Source organism: Salvelinus sp. IW2-2015, unplaced genomic scaffold, assembly GCF_002910315.2.
Source record: "Salvelinus sp. IW2-2015 unplaced genomic scaffold, ASM291031v2 Un_scaffold7085, whole genome shotgun sequence".
NCBI classification, from domain to species: Eukaryota; Metazoa; Chordata; class Actinopteri; order Salmoniformes; family Salmonidae; genus Salvelinus; species Salvelinus sp. IW2-2015.
Window position 1 is genome coordinate 1 of NW_019948345.1, and position 16,159 is coordinate 16,159.

General features: G+C 40.9%; 2 protein-coding genes across 3 annotated transcripts; both read left to right on the forward strand.

Moving 5' to 3' along the window:
- The first annotated feature begins 3,950 nt into the window (after nt 1-3,950).
- LOC112079164 (large ribosomal subunit protein eL18-like) lies at nt 3,951-10,970 on the forward strand. The gene is made up of 7 exons (XM_024145193.2): nt 3,951-4,050; nt 4,776-4,862; nt 5,077-5,184; nt 7,990-8,088; nt 8,622-8,745; nt 9,060-9,129; nt 10,852-10,970. Exons 1-7 carry the CDS (start codon nt 4,048-4,050, stop codon nt 10,922-10,924), a joined length of 564 nt encoding a protein of 187 aa, XP_024000961.2. The 5' UTR covers nt 3,951-4,047; the 3' UTR covers nt 10,925-10,970.
- Nucleotides 10,971-11,370: 400 nt separating this feature from the next.
- On the forward strand, nt 11,371-15,863 carry LOC112079163 (sphingosine kinase 2-like). 2 transcript variants are annotated; one of them, XM_024145191.2, is made up of 2 exons: nt 11,371-11,456; nt 13,547-15,863. In XM_024145191.2, exon 2 carries the CDS (start codon nt 14,806-14,808, stop codon nt 15,283-15,285), a length of 480 nt encoding a protein of 159 aa, XP_024000959.1. In that variant the 5' UTR covers nt 11,371-11,456; nt 13,547-14,805; the 3' UTR covers nt 15,286-15,863. The 2 variants fall into 2 exon arrangements, with proteins under 2 accessions (XP_024000959.1, XP_024000960.1); XM_024145192.2 differs by lacking the exon at nt 11,371-11,456 and adding an exon at nt 12,722-13,099.
- The last annotated feature ends 296 nt before the right edge of the window (nt 15,864-16,159 follow it).

The following is a 16,159-nucleotide window of genomic DNA, read 5'->3' on the forward strand; positions in this document are numbered from 1 at the left end:
CACTCCAATACCTTGACATTGTTGTCCTTAAGCCATTTTTCCACAACTTTGGAAGTATGCTTGGGGTCATTGTCCATTTGGAAGACCCATTTGCGACCAAGCTTTATCTTCCTGACTGATGTCTTGAGATGTTGCTTCAATTTATCCACATAAATTCCCTTCCTCGTGATGCCATCTATTTTGAAGTGCACCAGGCCCTCCTGCAGCAAAGCACCCCACAACATGATGCTGCCACCCCGTGCTTTACGGTTGGGATGGTGTTCTTCGGCTTGCAAACCTCCCCCTTTTTCCTCCAAACATAACGATGGTCATTATGGCCAAACAGTTCTACTTTTGTTTCATCAGAAAAGAGGACATTTCTCCAAAAAGTACGATCTTTGTCCCCATGTGCAGTTGCAAACTGTAGTCTGGCTTTTTTATGGTGGTTTTGGAGCAGTGGCTTCTTCCTTGCTGAGCGGCCTTTCAGGTTATGTCGATATAGGACTCGTTTTACTGTGGATATAGCTACTTTGTACCTGTTTCCTTCAGCATCTTCACAAGGTCCTTTGCTGTTGTTCTGAGATTGATTTGCACTTTTCGCACCAAAGTACGTTCTACTCTAGGAGACAGAATGCATCTCCTTCCTGAGCGGTATGACGGCTGCGTGGTCCCATGGTGTTTATATTTGCGTACTATTGTTTGTACAGATGAACGTGGTAACTTCAGGCATTTGGAAATTGCTCCCAAGGATGAACCAGACTTGAGGAGGTCTACAATTTTTTTTCTGAGGTCTTGGCTGATTTCTTTTCATTTTCCCATGATGTCAAGCAAAGAGGCACTGAGTTTGAAGGTAGGCCTTGAAATCCATCCACAGGTACACCTCTAATTGACTCAAATTATGTCAATTAACCTATCAGAAGCTTCTAAAGCCATGACATAATTTTCTGGAATTTTCCAAGCTGTTTAAAAGCACAGTCAACTTACTGTATGTAAACTTCTGACCCACTGGAATTGTGATACAGTAAGTTATAAGTGAAATAATCTGTCTGTAAACAATTGTTGGAAAAAGTACTTGTGTCATGCACAAAGTAGATGTCCTAACTGACTTGCCAAAACTATAGTTTGTTATCAAGAAATTTGTGGAGTGGTTGAAAAACGAGTTAATGACTCCAACCTAAGTGTATGTAAACTTACGACTTCAACTGTATATATATATATATATATATAGTGGCTACTTTGAAGAATCTAAAATCTATTTTGATTTGTTCAACACTTTTTTGGTTACTACATGATTCCGTATGTGTTATTTCATAGTTTTGATGTCTTCACTATTATTCTACAATGTAAAAAATAGTAAAAATAAAGAAAAACCCTTGAATGAGTATATACAGTACCAGTCAAAAGTTTGGACACACCTACTCATTCAAGGGTTTTTCTTTATTTTTACTATTTTCTACATTGTAGAATAATAGTGAAGACATCAAAACTATGAAATAACACATATGGAATCATGTAGTAACCAAAAAAGTGTTGAACAAATCAAACTAAATTTTAGATTTTAGATTCTTCAAAGTAGCCACTGTTGTGGAAAATTGCAAGATTATGTTATCGTGCTTGTAAGATTATATTACAATCTTTGTATTGCATTAGAATGGTTGTTTTATTCGACAGAATAGAGGATTCTGTCGACTATTGTGTGTGTGTGTTCCACTGAGGATGGGCCTCTATGAGATAGCACTGACAGAGGAGATTTACGATGTCTTTGGGTAATAAAGCCTAAAGAGCATTCCAGATAGTAAAGCTAATGTTTTTGTACTATGAAGTACCAGGAACGAGATTAGAACCTCGTCTTAGAGACCAAACTGAACGATAATTTATAGCGAATGCTATCTGGCTATGGGATACTCCTTTCTCAAGTAAAAGGCCCTTTGTGAAGAGTTCCTAAGATCTGTGGTTCGTCATGTAAGTTGAGAGAGGTGTATCTTGGCTATAAAATATCTTTGTATTCTACTGTAGGGACTCTCAGAATTCATTATAGACACTGAATTGATCTGAGAGTCAAAGGGCTATTGTAAAGCTCATATTATTAAAGATGAAGTTTAAGTATAACTCTGACTGGTGTGTGGTTTGTAACTCTCCTCATTTGGTAATACAGGAAATTGCCACGACACCACCCTTTGCCTTGATGACAGCTTTGCACACTCTTGGCATTCTCTCAACCAGCTTCACCTGGAATGCTTTTCCAACAGTCAACCGGCTTGAAGGAGTTCCCACATATGCTGAGCACTTGTTGGCTGCTTTTCCATCACTCTGTGGTCCAACTCATCCCAAACCATCTCAATTGGGTTGTGGTCGGGTGATTGTGGAAGCCCCGGTCATCTGATGCAGCACTCCATCACTCTCTCCCTTACATACCTGGAGGTGTGTTTTGGGTCATTGTCCTGCTGAAAAACAAATGATAGTCCCACTAAGGGCAAACCAGATAGGATAGCGTATTGCTGCAGAATGCTGTGGTAGGCATGCTGGTTAAGTGTGCCTTGAATTCTAAATAAATCCCTGAAAGTGTCACCAGCAAAGCACCCCTACACCATCCCACCTCCTCCTCCATGCTTCACGGTGGGAACCACACATGTGTAGATCATCCGTTCACCTACTCTGCGTCTCACAAAGACACGGCGGTTGGAACCAAAAATCAGACCAAAGGACAAATTTCCACGAGACTTGCTTGTGCTCGTGTTTCTTGCCCAAACAAGTCTCTTCTTCTTATTGGTGTTCTTTAGTAGTGGTTTCTTTGCACCAATTTGACCATGAAGGCCTGATTCCGCAGTGTCCTCTGAACAGTTGATGTTGAGATGTGTCTGCTACTTGAACTCTGTGAAGGATTTATTTGGGCTGCAATCTGAAGTGCAAATAACTCTAATGAACTTATCGTCTGCAGCAGAGGTAACTCTGGGTCTTACTTTCCTGTGGTGGTCCTCATGAGAACCAGTTTCATCATAGTTTATGGTTTTTGCGACTGCGCTTGAAGAAACTTTCAAAGTTCTTTAAATTTTCCGCATTGACTGACCTTCATGTCTTAAAGTAATGATTGACTGTCATTTCGCTTTGCTTATTTGAGCTGTTCTTGCCATAATATGGACTTGGTCTTTTACCAAATAGAGCTAACTTCTGTATACCACCCCTACCTTGTCACAACACAACTGATTGGCTCAATTGCATTAAGAAGGACAGAAATTCCAGAAATGAACTTTTAACAGAGTTAAATAAAGGTTAAATAAATAAATAACTAAAAATAAAAACAAGTCACACCTGTTCATTTAAATGCATTCCAGGTGACTACCTCATGAAGCTGGTTGAGAGAATGCCAAGAGTGTGCAAAGTTGTCATCAAGGCAAAGGGTGGCTACTTTGAAGAATCTCAAATATAAAATGTATTTTGATTTGTTCAACACTTTTTTTTGGCTACTACATGATTCCATATGTGTTTTTTTCATAGTTTTGAGGTCTTCACTATTATTCTACAATGTAGAAAATAGTAAAAATAAAGAAAACCCCTTGAATGAGGAGGTGTGTCCAAACTTTTGACTGGTACTGTATATATGAGAAATGCATTTTTTTTCTCTCTCAAAGCTGGAACTATGAATTCTGACACATAAACATACATATTTAAATCTTTTATAAAGTTAAAAAATAAAGAGCCTGACAAATTACAAGAAGAGAAGCTAGTTCAATTTTCTGTTCTGTTAATAAAATTGGCTATTAAATGTATGTAAATCACATGGTAAAATATAATAGACTACTGTATTTTGAAATGTAATTAGTTTTTCACATAGTGGTTTTATTGGTTAGAAAGTCACTTCACACTAGCCTTTACACAAATTATGAATGGATTAAATTAATTAACGAATAGAACAATATAAAATATTAAATTATTTTTTGACGACGTGATGATCACACAGGAAGTAATAGCAATACAGCCAAAGAAAACGCGTGTGACCTCCGTAATCGCGGAGATGTGTTTATCGCGAGACAGCGACCCTTCCTTTTTCCTTTCCACTCTGAGTCTAAGATGGTAGGTACAGATTCTGAAAACATCGTTAATGCTCCGACTTGTTAATCTAAGTCCATCCTCACTTTTACAGTAGCACAACTCAACCATTTCCATGTAACTATTTGTCTTGATGTCTTTGGTTTGAATTCCGAATGGTATTGACATACTATTTGGCATTTTAACGATACGGTTCAGTCCTTCACTACCGGTGGTTAGTGTGACAGTAGCTAGCTTGCTACCTGGTATTCTCACTAATTACTGAAAGACAGCGTGTAAATTAGACACGATAATGGTACTGCTGTTCGAGAAATGTCGGTAACTTTTGTATCTTCGTTTTGAGACATTTCCAAGTTAGAATGTATCGGATATCTGACTAGGTAGATGGCCCTAATTGAAAACGTGCTATTTGACCAGTGTTGGTGAACTGTTACTTCGCTGTCTCGCTAGTTAGCCGCTGTGTATGAGACTGCAACGTTATGCTTGACGGTATGCTACCAAATTCAAGTTGGGTATGAATTTGTGTGCTGTTTAGGTATGAGTTACACTCTAGCGTTAGTACACTCTAGACGTGATCTATCGTTTGAGGCCTAGCCATAAAGCATAGGGTTCAGAAGCATGCAAAGGTACATTTCCTGGCACAGTGATCAGAAATGTCATTAACACTGTAACTAATAATTAGGTTTTTAATTGATCAGTGCGTGAATGGCAAGCTCTCATGTATTTACCTGCACCATCTCTATTCACAGGGAGTCGACATCCGACACAACAAGGACCGTAAGGTGCACCGAAAGGAGCCCAAGAGTCAGGATATCTACCTGAGGCTCCTGGTCAAGGTAAGTGTTACAACCTTTATACATTGTGATTCAAGTTCACATTAAGGCATTGTCATGTAAACAAGTAGTCCGACAACTAAGTTGTTGATTTTCCCATCTTAATGTTAGCCTTTTTTTGGTTAATTGTCAAATCTATGCAGCACATAGCTCAGAGTAACCCTTGTGAACATTTTACATTGAGTAGTCAATACTTTCTACTTAATCTTCCCCACAGCTGTACAGATTCCTGGCCCGTCGCTCCACTGCTCCCTTCAACAAGGTGGTCCTCAGGAGGCTCTTCATGAGCAGGACCCACAGGCCTCCGATATCGGTGTCTCGCATGGTGAGTTACATCAATCCATCAATCCGTCCCTTTGCTGTGTTTTTAACCTGCTACAGAATCAAATTGCTACAATCAACTCAATTGAATGGCAGTCAAGTTCATAGATTCAAAGACTTAAGAGGGCAACAGTACAAGTGGAAGGACAACTTCAGCTGGTACTCCTGCTTATGCCTGTTGCGCTACAATGCTTTATTGGTGCTTTTGACACTTCCTTGCTCAAACATTCTAGTTATGATTCTCTTTTGACCTTTGACTTCTATGTTGTGGTTAATTTCCCTTCTGATGATTTGGTACCTTTGAGTGAGCTGGAGAACTTTCCACCTCTCATGTGACTTCTTGAACATGTCCCATTTGGGGTGGCAGGTAGACTAGCGATTTAAGAGCATTGGGCCAGTAACCAAAAGGTCGCTGGTTCCAAACCCACCAGGTGAAAAGTCTGTCATGCCCTTATTGCTCCTGTGTCTGCTAAATTTCTTAAATGTAATGGCCCAGTTTCCCAAATGCATCTTAAGACTAAGTTCATTGTTGGAGCATTGTACAATGTCAGCGGTTTCCCAAAACCATCGTTACTAAAATTGGACTTGAAACCGCTCATTATTTACCGAGTCTGTCGTTGGATGCTTTTTTTGCCCATCTGCGTCACTTTATACACAAGATCTCCGCTAAACATGGAATCAAGATGTTTCTTACCGCAGATAACTTCAGAACAAAGTTGACTACAATGTCTTTATTGTTACAAATGAGTAAAGGATAAATAAAATAATCTTGCAATGGAAACCGAGATGACCGCATTAAAACAGGCTAAAGGGGATATAAGTGGTATCACTGAGTGGTCATGACTTCAAAACCAACTTATACGCTGATGATATCATACTAACACTGTCAAATCCCAGCTGTACGATACCAAGGGTCCTACAGCTCATTAGGGATGACGTTATGAGATGGACCGTTCTAGCTTTTAGCACTATAGGGACGAGCAGAGGTGATAAAGAACATTCTCCCTAGGCTACCGTTCCTTATGTCCTCTGTACCCCTTCAATTCCCTCAGTACTGGTTTAAAGAGATGTGTAGTTTATTTTTTGGCTTATTGTGGAAAGATAAGAAACCAATAATTAACCATAAACTGTCCATATCAAGAAGCAAGGGTGGATTAGCTGTTCCTGTTTATTTGTATTACTTGTCTTGTGACGGTAATTTGATCTCTATATCATCATTATGGTATTTCCCCAAGTGCTACTGTAAGATAACTCAAGTGTGTTTTCATGTGACGTGGCAAAGATACTTCATAAAAGGTTATCTATGAAGCATCCCTCATGTCCAATATGGAACAACCCTTGTTTACTACAGGGAGAAAGACATTGGCTAATATTACCTGGCTATGCCAAAACATCAGTCAGGTGGGGCAGGTCGTAAGGGATGGTGATATCAAACCATTTTAAAGAGTTGATAGCAGAGTTTGGCTTAAATAATATGGCATTTCTACCTTATTTGCATCTTAAATCAATAATCTATTTCCTCATGGTGTTGATGTGGGATCTAAAAGTGATGGACAACACACTAAGGGGTGCTGCTAATGGGAAAGGAACGGTTTCCACCTTATACAAGCTGGTTGGTCTCTCCTCCCCAAACAGCAACATCCCTACTCCGTTACATTGGGAACAGGACTTGGGTGTATCTCTCACCGCAGTACAGTGGGATGCAATATGGAAAAACATTGATATCCAACTAACTGTAGGGTATAAAATTATTCAAATGGTCTTACATAGGCTTATATTACACCTCACGTGTTGAAAAAAAAAATGGATCAAAGCCTTTCAGAATTGTGTTGGCATGGCTGCGGTGAGGTTGGTACACAAATGCATATTTTATGGAAATGTCCAGCTGTCAAAAGATTGTGGACTGAGGTAGATATGTTGTCTGTCCTGTAGTGTGACTGCTAGGAAGTAGGGTGGACAATATCCAACCTAGAACCACGCAGCGTATCACTGTACTGGCCTTCCTATCAGTCAAATCAACAATTCTTCTGAATTGGAGAGAGTGTAATCCACAGAGCTCCAGCGTGGAAGTCATGGATTTGTTGACTATGGAAAGAGTGTCATCGGCCCTCCAGGACTATGACAACGGTCTAGACTCTAGCGGGTCTCTGGGACATAAGAATATATGTAAATCAAAGAGCCTTGCCTAATATTAATAATCTGTATGTGTTTGAACTGTACACCCCCCCAGGCTTGAGTCCAGCCAGGTCACACAGGATAGGATAAAACACAGGCTACATATAAAACATATGCCTATTTCAGTCATCTAAATTGATTTGCTGTTCAATTAGTTATATTTTTTATAATTGTAGGCTTTTGCTTCAATATTTCTTGTGTAACATGTGCAATGATGACAAATCTTATTTGGTGCATTATTATTGGATTAGACAAAACTGCCTAAATATTTGTAGTCAACAGTGGTAATATCCCTCTAGGGTCTGATCTGTCGTCAGTATGATTTGAATGGAGAAAGTTGATCTGAGAGCTGCCTTTCTTTCGTTCCGATCAGTATCGAGGCAGCTCCAAACCATGCACTTGCGAACGTTCTCTCCGTGGTGTTTTTGGGATACTGGTGTTACATATTCGCCAGTTTGTAGGAACGATGCATCAATTATCCCTCGTTAGCCTAAGTTCCATTGCTATTGAGAAACCGGGACAATGTCCTTCCAGGTTTATTGATATGAATACATAGCAACGTGAAAGCATCTTAGTATTTATCTTTACTGTGTGGCGGTTGTCCCTCTTCTGAACTATTTGCCTTCCTCTTCAGATCCGTAAGATGAAACTGCCTGGACGTGAGAACCGAACTGCAGTTGTCGTGGGAACCGTCACTGATGATGTCAGAATTCAGGATATCCCCAAGCTCAAGGTAAAGGTTGTTTTAACTTACTGGATGCCTGTTTGGGTCAGGATTTTGCTCCAGCACTAACACACCTGGTTTAACCTGGGGTGTATTTATTGCGGAAACTGTTTAGGAGCAAAACTAGCGTTTCTATTAGCCAAATTCAGGTAGGTCCCTCTCCGTTCCCTTTGCTTCCGTTTTAAGAAACGTTTTGCAACAATCGGCGGAGTAAATACACCCCTGACTATTTTAATCTGGTGTTGGGCTACAACAAAAGCCTTCCCACCCTGTAACTAGGTAGCTCTTCCGGACTAGGGTTAGACATTTACATTACATTTACGTCATTTAGCAGACGCTCTTATCCAGAGCGACTTACAAATTGAAAAGTTCATACATATTCATCCTGGTCCCCCCGTGGGGAATGAACCCACAACCCTGGCGTTGCAAGCGCCATGCTCTACCAACTGAGCCACACGGGACCACAGTGAAGACTACTTCACTGAAAATGAATTAAGTGTTAACATGAGTTGCTAAACGTGCTCTGTTCTCCCTTCGCTCAGGTGTGCGCTCTGAAGGTGACTGACGGCGCTCGCCGCAGGATCCTGAAGGCCGGAGGTCAGGTCATGACCTTTGACCAGCTGGCTCTGGCTGCCCCCAAAGGACAGGGCACCGTGCTGCTGTCAGGTAAGAACACTGCTAGTTTGAACGATGTTCAAGTTTAAAGTTATGCTGGGAATATTCTGTTGTACCTTTGCTCCACAGTCCTGTTACTGTTATCACCGCCACAGTTGGATTATGGCTAAACCCTGCCTATTTCTACAGTTTCTCTTAAACCTAACCTTAACCACACTGCAAACCTAAATCTGCCTAAATTAAGGCCAAAAAGTTAATTTTGTGTTCATTCATTTTTACATCATAGGCAATTTTGGCTTTGTGGCTATTGAGTAGTGACAACCCTGTTACTCTGGTCTGAAACTCGCTTGTTTTCCTTCTTTCAGGACCCCGTAAGGGCAGAGAGGTATACAGGCATTTTGGGAAAGCCTGTGGAACCCCCCACAGCCACACCAAGTGAGTATTGTACCCCTTTCTTGAGATTGTTGCTCTCCTAGGGTTTCATTCAATATCTATCAATTGAGAGAATGTTTTCCAAATTGTTTGACATGTTCGTTCCAGTTTGGTTTTCAATGAAAATCACCAATGTTTTTAAACGGAGGACACTTTCTGAATATTGAGAACTTGGATAAGATGTTTTGTTAGTACAGGGGCTTGTTGTGGAGGGCCCTACTTTAGAATTAGGATACTAGATGTGCCTGTGTAGAGAAGGACAAACATGTTTCTCTGTCATGTAGAAACAATTGTCCGTTTGTCTGAAATGTTCTAATCTATATATTGCACCTCACTGAATTAGCCCCTGAGCCCAGTGTTAAAAAAACGGCAATTGCATTAATTGTTAGAATTTAGTATTTCAAAACTGGTAAATGAGATTGGGTCCTCTGTATAGGGATTTGGATTTTGTAATCCAATCTGACATTTAATCATCAGGATTATTTGTTTTTGCGTTTTTCAAAAGTTAGTGGTTAGGGTTGTTTTAGATGGCGATAATACTGATCCCACTGGAAGGGTGCATTCAGGGTGGGTTTATAAAGGTGAAAGGCACTACAACCAAGATATGTCAATATAACTAAGGTGAGGAGGTTTAAAATACTCTTACATCTGAAAATTATTTTGACTGCAGTATAGGTACTAAATGTGGCAATTTTGTTTGTATTGAGAAGTGTCAAATACAGGGATGATTTCAAAATAGGTCATCCACGTGATTCATGTAGATCTTAGCCTAAATTGGAGGGGGGGTACTTAGCCGTGATGGTGAGATGGCGGTGTCAGACAGTGATGGTCCTTCTATTATGTTGGATTAATTAATCTTTCATTTCGCTATGGAAGAACAAGAGCACAGGCCAGTCTGGCTAGGCTTTTGCGGTCACGTAGACAGAGACCTGCCGTAAGGGAAAAGGAGCTCAGTCACGCGTGCGACTTTACATAAATGTTGTCCACGTTTTGGCCTACACCAGTTTGCGTCCCTGCAAGTAATGCATGTACCTTTTTGATCCGTGTTTAATCGTCACCTACAGGGGTTGCAGGTGTAATGCAGGGTACAGTGAAAATCTTACGATATAAATACAAATAGCACAAATCTATATAAAATACAAATACCACTAATACATTAGTTTACTCCTCTCGGTTCCCTATGACAGTTTAGTGTTAGTGCCATAACTGTCCAGTAGATGCGAGGTGTAGGTAGGCCTGTTCAAAAGCACTGAACATCTGATCAGTGATCTTGATGTTGTGGCCTCTTGATCAGAATGATCCATCTGATTTTATTTTTACTTTATTTTCAAAAATTCCAGATTGACCTTGAATTGCAAAACGAGGATTCCAGAATATGGATCATTCTGATCCAAATAAACATTTATTGGTGCAGAAAAATTTGTTGAACTCAAATGTTATTTACAAATATTAACAATGTATACGCCTGAGTTCCACTAGATTTCACTTTCTCAACCAGTTAATCATATTCAGTGATTACTTCAAGAACGGAGAAGGGGAATGCCATAAAATTTTTCTAATACGTTAGGCCATGCTGTATTTTGTTAGTTTTGTCCTCAGTCTATTGCTTTGGTTTACATTGAGTTGATGGACAAGGCAACATAATCAACATATTATCTGCAGAATCTAGGAAGTTGTTTGAAACACTTATAAACACTGAATAATTGGCATATCTCTTCTCCTCAGGCCCTACATTCGCTCCAAGGGCAGGAAGTTTGAGGCTGCTCGTGCCAGAATCCAGCCGTGGATACAAGGCTAAAGTCTCTTTTGTTTTCCCGGAATCTGATACAAATAAGATAGTGATTGATCGATGTCTCTGTCCATTTATTTTTCAGAGCTTTGTTGCGCTGCATAGTACTTCACTCTACACATTTTCTTGTGCAAACCTATGGACAATTTGATATCAAGCTACTATTCTATTCACTCCTAGGCCCAGTTTTATAACATTTAGTCACTATAATAACAAGGTCAATGCCTTGTGTAATATTTTTTTTTAGACAGGTGATGAGTGCATTGGAAGCATGGACAGTCTAGCCTAGACTGCTTGAGTCCAGTCTTGTCCTCAGTGTCATGATCGACTGAAAGTCACTATCTGTGGCCTCCACAATGTGGTGCACTGGCGCCGTTAACTATTGGAGAATGTCGGTAGGTCCCGAATGTCTTTCCTTATCAGGATTGGACTTCCTCCCCGCCGCTCAAACTATCCAGCCCTCCAGTGTTTCATACACGCTTCCTGGAGGATAACCACAGAGCCTTCCTACGGAGCAAGCAAGCCGGGGAGGTAGAATGAGGTAATTTGAGTTCAGTCTATACAGTTGAGGGTTAATATTTACACGGTTATTTTACCAATTGAGTATTAAGTAGCTATCTCCAAACTAGCTAGTCAGCATATTGTTGCTAGCTGACGTTGGTGAAATGACAAAATGATGGCTAGCCGGCTAGTGCCTCGCTACTAACGTTAGCAAATGACAAGCGTTAACTACAGTTAATAATCATTGCTCAGCAGTCTACTCTGCGTAACTATTGATCAGTTAGCTAGCTACTTCTGACGTTTCAAATTGTCATAGCCATGTTGATTGTGTTGACTGGTAGCTACAGTAGCCATCGCCAGGGAATACAGTATACAAAGCAGTTACCGTTCGATTGGGGTTAGCAGCAAACTAGACAATTTAAGATATCCCAACTTGTTACAGTAGCGGATAGCATGCTAGTCAACAATGCTGTGTTGAAAATCATGTATTGGCTAGTCATAACGTTAAAAGCAACTGGTTTATCCTGGCTAAAAGCTCGGTCTAGCCACAATATCTAACGTTAGATCGCTACGAAACTATTAGCTAACTAGTAGCTCGATGGCTTCATTCTAAGCCAACGTTATTTGTCTGTCGCTCTATCCTGCTAGCTAGCCATCCGAGAAAGGATCACACATTTCTAAACAATGTTGTGTGCAAGACTGCCAAATGGATCCTAAATGTTCGGAGCACAGCCATAGTAAAACTAAATTAGAACGGCGATACCCGCCACCCTGCATTTCAAGGACACAATGTGTAACAATCGGCACGAGCAAATGCACCAAGTATTATTATTATTTTATCAGAGGCTCCATATCTGCCAAGTCTTGATTGTGTCAGCACCTTAGATAAAGGTTATCGACTGAACATAACAGTTGGTACTTAAAAGGAAGCCTCTTATGGGTCCGTTATGTTATATCGTCTATGATAGCTGAATCTGAATGATAGACACTTTCCTTTGAATTAAGCTTTTCCAGGTTACATGTTAACCAGCACATTGTGTTTTCAGTCCATAGTATTTCACTAGTAAAAATGTAAAGAAGCAATTGGTGATGACTGAGTAAACTATATTTGAAGGTCGCTACAAGTTATGCCTGCCGAAGCCAGTCATGGGCAAGAATCTGTCTAGTAGGCTAATCCGTCTGAATCATACTTCCACTGGTTACAAATTGTGAAAGAGAGTAAGTAAGTAGACTCAAGACTGTCTGGACAAACGCCACCCGTCAGAATGTGTCCACCAAACTCGGTTAATTTCATTAGGCATACGTGGTAATAAACCAGTGTTAATTTACCCAAATTAGGTCTTCGCATCAGTGAGCACAGATGTCAGGAACGTGTGATTCTAAATCAGTGTGGTTTAGCCATCATGGCATGACTTCAAGGAATACTGGACATGGGGATAATGCATGCACACAGATTGCCTAATCCTGTTTAAACCACAATCTCTCACGAGTTTGCTGCCCTGCTTTCACTTCTGCAACTGGCCAAAGAGTCACTCACCTTTTGGAACAATATAAAACTGTTTCGGACTGTGAAACACGCATACACATCACTCTAAACTTAGAAGCAGGACATGTGGAGAGAGGACATGGTGAGGGAGCCTGTCTCAGTCACTCGGCTGGAATGTTGGAAACGTTTATTTGAAAGTAATTTTCTCCTTGTTTTCTACTGTTCTATTGTTTTCACAATGACTGTCTTACAAGGTGCGACTGCACGTGTTTTTGTCAACGAAACATAAAGTTACTTTTGGGTGGAGTGACATTGATACTAGAGCTGGGACGATAAACTGAAAATTATCGTCACCAATCACTTATTGCAGGCATTTTACTAATATTGTTCATTACGATAAGTACTAGCCTATACTAGAGAAATGTGGAGTTTGAAATGAAATACGTTTGCTAATATGGGTGCTTGTTAATGGGACAATTGATGGCTACAACCAGCAAACCATTAGTACTAGTTTTAAAGGGACATTTTTATTGATACTAGTCACTTCCTTTATGCTTCTTCAGCACTTGAATATATAGAATGAGTATTTTCTGCTGGAACACATTGGAAGCTAATAGATTGCTAATACCAGTGTTTCTCTCTAGGTATACATATCTATGTGAAGGAACAAGAACATGGACCCTTGAACTCAGGAAATGACACACCCCCCGGCACAATCTAGTAACGTTTTAGAGTTTTTATTTGTTTTGTTTATTTTCCATCTCTGTCTTTGATGGAAAACAACTGATTATGTGGCATTTTTCATTCAGATGACACTTAGAATTGGACATTGACCGCGTAGCTATCTCACTACTGTAACGCCTGCTTGTCTCTTGAAGAGTGATATTTAAATTCTACCTTGACACACCTTTCTCCTGCCTCCACATATCTCTCATTTCTGTGGAAGACCGGGACGTTTGACATCAGCACTTAACACGCAATATTCCACCACAATCTAGTGCTAAGTAAATTGCTATAGCCTCCTTGCAAGACCAAGGTGTGTTCATTTTGGTCTGATTTATAGTTTTAAGATGTATTGTTTTATTTTATGTTATTTAAACTCTTGGTTGACATGTAGCCATCATTTCTAAGCTGCACTTTATTGATAAATATCAAGATAATTTCAAACTGTAATTTAAGCATATCTTTGAGTTATATTTTTTTAATCTTTAGGGGTATATATATAATGTTTTAATTTTAAACTTGAAAAGTATATCGTTTTTGTTTACAAGCCTTGTCTGTCGATCATTCCGAAATGGACAAATCTAGAATCTGATAGCATTTAAGGACAAGGAAGACATAATCTGGAATTGACAGATCTAAGATCGATCCTTGTCTTCGGCATTTGCGTTGTGAAGGCTGGTGTTTTTCATTGTTTTTATGTTCCTCTGTTGGATTGACACACTAAAGAGAAGAATCTCCATCTGAAGGCCAGTGGGAGTTATTTTTTCTTGGATCGTACAATACTTCTTTGAGTGCAGATGGATTTCACACGTCAAACTCGGAGGTGCTTTTGTGGCGTTGCCTTTGCAATTCAAGCACTGAAGTGGAAGAATGATTTTAAGGTTTCAAGGATAAATAACTTGTGTTTTTAATACAGACTGACAGGTCTATAGTTATATTTTGGTCTTCCTAGCAGATCCTAAGGAGAGGTGCTTCTATTTGATTCTCCTTTAAGGTGGCCATCAGTGGCGAAATGAACTGACATGTGTATCACTGCCTGAATTTAAACAGGCTTATTCCATCCAACAAACTGCCAACTGCATGAAACACTCACACACCGTCCACCTGTCAGGAAACAGACCGTACCTACCCTAAACCTGAGGGTTGGAAGTCCTCTCCCGTCAAGCCCCCCACACTAAGGATGCGTTCCCCAGAGCCCCCCCTCCCATCCCCAGCTGAGGCGCTCCTCCACTGCCAGTTCGGGGGCTGGGGAACGGACAGCAGCTGCAACAGCTGCCCCAACAGTCCTGGAGGTCCTGGGGGTCTGTCGTCCCCTTCTCCCTCCCCCAACCCCTCTCCTGCCTCCAGCTACGCCTTGACCCTCACCCCCTCCCACATCCACGTCCAGCGCCTGGCCCCCCGCCCTGGTAAAGAGGCACGTCTAATACTACCCCTGTCAGAGCTGGCAGGGTGCAGCTGTCCCCGTGCCCCTGCTCCCCCCTTGCTGGTTCTATACTGGTATCCCCCGGGGAGGCGGAGGAAGGGGGTGTCCAGGAGGAGGCAGGTGAGGGCGTACCTGGCTGAGGCCAGGGTGGAGGCTGAGAGGTGGTCCACTGCTATACAATGTCTGCTCAGGGGAGTCGCCATCACTGCTGACACAGGTGAGTGTGTGTTCCACTAACACAGCTACAATCAGTTATCTTGTCTGTTTGTATGCTATGTTACAGTCCAGGCACACTATGTGTAGGTTCAGAGGTTATTGTAACATCCCAGTTGTTGGAATCAGTCTGATGTTCCCTAATGCCCATCATAAAGACAGGCACAGTGTCACCGTGAGAGAGAATGAAGCCAAATCAGCACTCGTTATGGCGTTTGACGTCGACTACTTCCTATCCTGTGTACAGACTTTAACTGTGCCTTCATTAACTTAATGAGCACCATTCACTCCATAAAGTTTGTTTCCATAAATGAGAGCGTTTATGTTAGTTATTGTTAACTGGAGTCATACAGGGTGACCTGAGGTCCTTTTGATGTAGGAGGCCAGAGGATACAAGTGAATATAGGCCTAGGCTACTGTATGAATACCATGCATGTTCTAACAGATACAGGCTAGTTCAGTTCATTTCTGACCATGCTAGATATAGGCTACTGCATAATGGCTGTAGAAAACTGTATAATGGCCATGTGATAAAGAATGAATGGATATAGCCCAATGCTGTTGTACGTACATACAGCATGCTATGTTCAGTCAGGAGGCCTGACTATTAAAAGTCTTTAAGTATTGTTTAAGGGTTCATTCATGTATGTGAACAAACGTGTTATTTAATTTTTCTTGTGTGTGTGTGTGTGTGTGTGTGTGGGGGAGCTAAGTTATCCCTTTAACACTTCATTTCCTCTACTTACTCTGTCTCTGCTCTTATCTGTCCTACACACACGGTCTGTATCATTCAGCGTCTAACCAACACGGCCTCCCTCCCTTCCCACTAACTCCCACCCCTCACTCACCAACACGGCCTCCCTCCCTTCCCACTAACTCCCACCCCTCACCAACACAG